Source organism: Saccoglossus kowalevskii, chromosome 21, assembly GCF_978046115.1.
Source record: "Saccoglossus kowalevskii chromosome 21, keSacKowa6.1, whole genome shotgun sequence".
Taxonomy (NCBI): Eukaryota; Metazoa; Hemichordata; class Enteropneusta; family Harrimaniidae; genus Saccoglossus; species Saccoglossus kowalevskii.
In genome coordinates this window covers 458,010-465,323 of record NC_140661.1, presented here as the reverse complement: position 1 = coordinate 465,323, position 7,314 = coordinate 458,010, and the positions used below count along the sequence as shown (strand labels likewise).

At 38.7% G+C, this 7,314-nt stretch overlaps 1 protein-coding gene across 1 annotated transcript; it reads left to right on the top strand.

Annotated features, from left to right (window-relative positions):
• Positions 1-201: 201 nt before the first annotated feature.
• LOC146729504 (uncharacterized) lies at positions 202-3,041 on the top strand. The gene is made up of 2 exons (XM_085494906.1): positions 202-535; positions 2,354-3,041. Exons 1-2 carry the CDS (start codon positions 352-354, stop codon positions 2,521-2,523), a joined length of 354 nt encoding a protein of 117 aa, XP_085351032.1. The 5' UTR covers positions 202-351; the 3' UTR covers positions 2,524-3,041.
• The last annotated feature ends 4,273 nt before the right edge of the window (positions 3,042-7,314 follow it).

The following is a 7,314-nucleotide window of genomic DNA, read 5'->3' as shown; positions in this document are numbered from 1 at the left end:
ACTGAAAAGTAAGCAACCGACAGCCTGTATAAAAGGGGGGCTGTGATTGGCTGTTACTTACGCGAGATTTGAACGGGACTTACATAGGCGTCGGATCAGATGTAGGTAGGGCGGATTTAAAAAAAAAAATCTCAAAATCAAAGTAAAATAAAAGAGCATCAATAACAAATATAATAAAAAATAAAATTAAAATAAGTTTATAGCCAAAATAATTAAAGCCCGTACACTACATCAGATTTTAATCAGATTGGTGGCGTCGCATCCAACGCCTCGGCATGGCAAGAATGTACAGGCAGGACCAACGCCTAAAGAAGTGTCTTTGAATGTTGATGGGTATAGGGTACCGTGAGGATGAACTTCCGGAACTTTGTGCGCCGCCAGTCCACCCAGCGCCTGATTGTGTTGTACCCAGCCCTGGAGGACTTTATCCACTACATGGAAACAAACTACATCAATGCTAACGTCACATTCCCTGTCCACCTGTGGAACGTGTTCAACAGAGACCAGGACACAAGGACCAACAATCACGTTGAAGGTAACTTCAATTACTTTACCCAAGAATGTTTTGTTTTTGGTAGTGTGTGTATTGATGCATTTAAGTTTGTTTTGATGTGGTTTAGCACCGGTTGGTTGGATATGTAGTTATTACTCTCCAGCTGTTTTTGTCTTTTTTATGCCTCTTGTCGGGCATTTCAGAATCAAACATAAAATCCAACGTTGATAATGTTACACTCCAGACTGCACACAAAAAAAGATTTAAATAAACAATAAGCTTTAACGTCGTACTTCCTTGATTCGGTATAATTCTGTTGTCTGGACTTGAGAACAGTTGCAACCATAGAGGGCGCTGTACTCCTAATGATAATAATTATAAAAATATAACATGCAAGAACACATCAAATACATTGACCAACGGCCTCGAGAAGTCAGGACGTGTCGTTTATTTGTTATTTGACACTGTCATCAATGAGCACATAGTAAATCACACAATGCAATAATAATTCCTATAGCAGCTGATATGTCTCAGATATTCAATGCTATTCGTCTCTATAGCAACAGTCAAATGGAGTTATATATCCAATATAGGAACAAAGGAGAACATGAAATGAAATAGTTCAGGACTAGTTCCGTCACTAACAACTTGTAATAACGTGGACACATGGTAAAACTGACTTCACCTAGTTTGCTTAGTTACCGTATCCAAGGTCACTCAGTGTCACTGACCTCTACAGGACTAAATGATCTACTGCATAAAAATACAACACAGTTCAACAGTTTTCATGTAAATCGTATAAAAGCAAAATACTGAATAAATCTGAGTAAAATATATCACTGAAAGGATAACTATATATTGGTATACTAGGTCAATCGAACGCAAACACTCCAATTATAACGGCGCAGGAAATTGTCAGTTTTGTGGAATTCAAAAATAGCCAAACAACTACCGGTAAATTGCAATACAATTCCTGATGCAACGTTATAAATCCACAGTCATGCTAAACTCATCCAATGTGATAGTGTAACACAGGGGGAAAATCATATGATATAATATACTAAATAACCCACGCTCTTCGGTTGCGATTGTTTACAGTTATCGTTGAATTCAAACTACATGGAGCGGGAATACACGGTCGTAGTTGCAGTTAGTTTGTACAAACCTCCAGTGAATCTTCTAGGTTGGTCAGCGATGAGCCACAGTTCCAGGAATACACTCGCCACAATTTCTCCGAAACGCTGGTCGGTGCTGTTGTTACGGCAACACGATGGTTAGCAGTTCGTCTCGGCAAATGTCGGTGAAACTTTAAGCTGGACGACGATTTCCATGGAAGGCGGTAGAAAGTTCATCAGCGACTCTCACCTCCTGGTGTGCTTCAGCTGTTCAATCAGGTTACTTGCAGTCACTCTGGTGTTCGGCTCTTCCTGCAATACGGTCTGGCACTGATTTGATAGTTAATTCAGGCAGAAATTGGGATGTTTCTTGAACGCCCGGGTAAAAAAGTTTCTACCAATGGCGGCCTCGTGGCATCCAACTGCGCGTGCGCAGTACAAAGTCTCAACAATTTGAAATCCCACGGTTTATCTTGATGACGCGTTGGGTACAACTATGTGATTATGAAATATGAAATAAAATACGCAATCATCCAAACCTCGCATACGTATTGAGTGATCTAATAAACTCTGTACTAAAACCCTGTAAACATGGGACAAAATACAATGTTCCAGGATAAAACAAAAGGAACAAATCTCCTAATCTGTAAAATATTAGCTAATTAAATTTGGCGTGAAAACAAGGTGTGACAATAACAAAATTAGAAAATAATCATTGTGTTTTGTCCATTGTTGTCCCTATTAGGCTTCCACACGAGATGGAACAACAACGTTGGACGCGTCCATCCATCCCTATGGTTCTTCATAAGAAAGATGAAAGATGAGCAACGACTAGTCGAAATGACACTAGCAAGGATCGCCAGAGGAGATCCTTGTCCCCCGAGGAAGCGGAAATGCCGAAACCTGCAGGCCTGAATCGCAAGGCTCTGGGAGCAGTACAACAACAGGGATCGATCCCTGTGGCGTTATTGGGGCGCGAATAGTTTACAGTATGAAGGATTTCGTCTGATCACAGTGATCTCAAGCATGGAGGTAAAAGAAAGTTTTTTTTTTATCTCCATGTCTCAAGTAAGCTCACTCAGTCGGCCAAATAAAGCTGTATGTAAGCAAAATGTGCATTTGCAAAAGATCTTCCTTAATCTGCATGCGTTTCTTTTGTTTCTTGGCCTATTTCTTGTTTGTACATCCTACGTATTCCAGGGGTATTTACCCAGAATTTTCTAATTACCGATGCCTACGTATGATGAGCAACGTAATAGTTGATTTGTGTTCTGTTTTATTCATTCATGTTCCAAATGTTGATTACGATCCTTCGGACGTTTAATATTTGATTTTATGATGAACATTGATTGAAAAGCGATTCCTTTTGTATTTATTATGCCATATATATTGTACTGTTTTTAAAATAATAAACCTTGTTTTTGTTTCATTGATTTCATTCGTTCGCTCTCTTCATTACGTGAAAAAACATTTCATTCTCGACAAACTTGACATGCGTGTCGGACTCGTGTTCCAGAGCTAGGTAATTACTCTTCAATTACTGGTGTAAAGAAAATCTTGAGATTTTTGCGTCGACTACAAAATTATAAGCTATGAACTTAAAACCCCGAGACTTTTGTTTATACATGTACCATCGTGGGGATTCTGAACTTGAGCGAGAAATGTTGATACAAATATGTGGTGTTGCCTCTCACGTTCGCACATAGCACGGTGTCCAAGGTCTTATCTAGACCAGGGACGTACTAGAGATAGTACGTCCATGTCTAGACTGGCAAAGTCGGGACTTTTTTTTTTTGTTTTACAAAAAGAAATAATTAAATGTTTTAAGTCCTTTTAGCGTGATCGCGAAAGAAATCCCCGTGTGACTGCATATCCTATGTTCCACTTAGTCCGTTTTATATACAGTACATTAGGTCCTATGACTACAAATCGAATACAGATTCGCCTATATAAGGCACACAACGTAGCGATGACGCAATTTCATTCAGTGGTGTGGTGGGGGGTCGTCGATCTTTTGACAGGCAAAGAATACACATCAAACAACACGCTACAGAGTACTCACAAGTCTGTCGATTTATTCCTTCAAACACAATACTCTCCCCAGGTCTTTACAGTTCTTACACTACGTCTAAATACCCATAAAACGATTTTCTGTTTCCTTACTTGCACAACACAGTCAATATCTAAGCGGCCATCTTATGCACACAAATCTGAACCCCTTTGTTAGTGAAAATGAACACGATCAGGCAGCTATGCTTTGAGGTTCGATATGGCTTCTCGTCTCACACTGAATTCAAGTGAGGTCAAACTAAATTAAAGTTCTACATATGATTTTGGCATCTACACCCCGACTTTGCCAGTCTAGTCCTTATCCTGTTTTTTTCCCATTAAATTCAGGCAGTATAAATAATGAGTATAGCAGCATAATAAAACGATACAATATCAGTAATAATAATAAACAATAAACCTTTCCATATATATTTCCGACAAATATCCCGAAAAATCGCTAAATTTGTTTGGAAAAATGTCTACATAAAAAAACAAAGTTTTATTTCAAGAATTTTTCGTTACAAAGAAGTATGAAGAGTTTTCGTTTATAAGGCTGATAGTAAGTAGAAGTACAACGCATCTAAAAGATAGGCGTAGTATGTGAATGTCATTGCGCGTGGGCTTTCGGAACATAGGGATTTCGGAACATAGAGCTTTCGGAACATAAGGATTTCAGAACATAGAGCTTTCGGAACATAAGGATTTCAGAACATAGGGATTTCGGAACATAGGGATTTCGAAACATAGGGCGGTCACCGTCAAAGCATGGGTCCCTCCAGGGACTGTAGCTAATTCCTATTCATCTCGACAGTGGAGGTTAAGATTACAACCATTGTCTTGATTACCAGACTTTGGTTTATGAATATAAACACACACTCTAGAGTAGTTTTCTTTCGAGTCTATGAACACAGCCTCAAATTCTCATACATTTACAAGCTTCTTGAACATATACATGTACCATAAGAATCTCTTTTGTACGGTGGGCCACAAGTGACAGAATATGTTCAATTCATCACAGCAAAACTCTGTCACCTTGTGGCAAAACACTAATATTGCACATCAAAACTAATAATTTCACAAAGTTTTTCATTGGACAACTCGACCCAGTTCCCTTAGAAATCTCAACCCATCTATCTCCGATGACCCGCCGCCTTGACCTGACCTGGTCGATCTTAATAGCCCAGGAAAGTTTCTAGGTTCTTTGTGTAATTAGGTGTTCGTATGCAAGGGATTTTTCCACACAAAAACGACGAATTAGGCCGAATTTTGTTATCGGTTGGCTTAATATAACCCCAATGGATCGTATTTTTGTGAAAGATTGGTAGTTTTGTCCTGATTTGTAGGAATCTGAAAAACGCGTTTCACAACTTGTCTCTTATTTAGTTTTATGCGTCATTCAAGATGGCGGCCCCCATGTAGTAAATATCGTATTTATTTTATTATCACGTGTGCGCCAGCTGACTGTCATAGCATCATACTTCACCATTGCGCGTCAACTCAATTAGTTTATTATTATTACCGTTAATATTTTTTGTTGCGTTCGTTCGTCTCACTAAACAACGTCAGTTTTGCACTTTGGTAAGCAGAAATTCTACAATGTGGTGACGCCGAAGCTTGTTGTCACTAATATTGACATGTAACAAAAGGTGTGAATATCTGTAACAAACAATTTGTTATCTTTGAGGCATGCAGGCTTATATTCATAGCACCACGTCTGTGAGGCTCTGACATCATCAATATTATGGTCATGACCACCATCCCTTGGGCAGGCAACAAATCGTGATATTGCCCAAATGAACATGTGTTATTTATTTTATCACATCGAATAGACATCCACCATGCACATCAACTGTACATTTCTCACAGCCGCTCCCCCACAAAATAACAACACTTATATTTGTAGTACAACTATGCAATATTTTATTCTATATTTTATAACAAATGGCATATTATTCAATAGCATACATTCATTGTTTGCTGAAAAAAACCTGAAATAAACAGTAAATGCACGAATACTCTTTTTAGTATACATGTACATGTTTCAGCAGTGTGAATTACTTAATTTATAAAATTATTGGAATGAATTGAGCAATTCTCAAATGCAAGTTATTTCACCACTTGACAGATTAAAATGTCAGTGCTGTGGAAGTTACTGCAATGATTTTCCCACAAATATATTACACCGTCCATTCACAAGTCACTGAGCTTAGAGCATTCTCTGTGAGTATGGGCGTGGCATGGGTAGAATGTAGAATGTGTTGCAGTGATCCCGGTTGCGACGTTTCAGTGGCGGCTTTATCGTACATTTTTGCCTTATATGAAAATAATATCCATTCTGGCACGTTCGCTGTCCATTTTAGATCACTAAAGTTTCTACAAAACCTTAAAAGCAACCCCGAAAACAACAGCGGCTGGATAGCACCATTGTAGCAAATGACAATTTGTTATGCGCAGTATCGCTGCGCAGTAGTTCAAATCCATCGATTTGATTGGTCCAAACACAAAATTTGCATATGCAATTAATGGTATGGTACTGTATATTGGCTGATAATGCACGGTTACGCTAAATAAAGTGGTCCTTGAACATGAATTGACTACATGTTTAATACAGGAAAAATATTGGAAAAATTACCGAATTAAAAACATCTAAAAAATTATATAACCATAATATTGTTTTATGTTAATGACAGGATCCAAGTTGTGAGCGTCGGTCAGTCATTGATTGTCGTTCGCCACACAAACCCAAATGAACACACATGTCTTGTCTTCCATGTTTTTGACTTTGAAATGAAATGCGAACCTCCAACAAAAAATCATGATTTGTAAGTTTAACTGGTGACCAACTAGATGAGATTGAGGGATTGATGTAGGAAAACAAATGCAAAAAAACTACGAGGCACAATAAAAAATGTATGCCACCAATAACAACCATGTATCGTAGCAGCGTTTGAATTCTACCTGACAAAATTGCACCTGGGTTTGGCGACGACATACTGTATGGTATTGTAATTTTTCACTGGAGATCAATTAGGGGAAATGATAAAGGTAAATTCACTACGTTCAATTACCCACCATAGACTCCCGTCAGTCAAAATGACTATTTTGAACTATAGACATTAATCAGCGATTCTGCCAATGATGGAGAGATACATGTAGACTGAGGCCATATGGCGGTGCTATTACGGCTGGGTATTCACTCTTCCTTTATCTCCGCATCGATGGGAATGAATTTTAGCAGCTCTGCCTGGATCGCCTGCTTTTTCCTGTCTGGGTTTCTAGCTTGAGTTTTTGCCGACATTGTAGTTGGTAGGATAAGTTTTCCTTGTCATTTTTACCCTTGTGTCGTTTTCCCTTTTGTGTGTATCATTTTTTTTGGCGTTGTAACTTAATCGCTTGTTGATTTCGTTGCGTCACCTTTTCCAACTGTAATTCGCTTCCCTCATGCATGTTGTCTTCATTTCATGCTTGATCAATGTATTTAGAAATGTATAGATGTAATGACAGCACCAGATACTCGCTGCCACTGTGCAGGGTTATAATCAGAATTTACCAGCATAGAACCTGCATCCGTAATGCTTTTTGCCCTGGCTGTGTGCGGGGTTTGGGGTTTTTGCCTTGAAGGCGTGTGTTTTCACTGGAGTTCTGAGGCCTGAGATA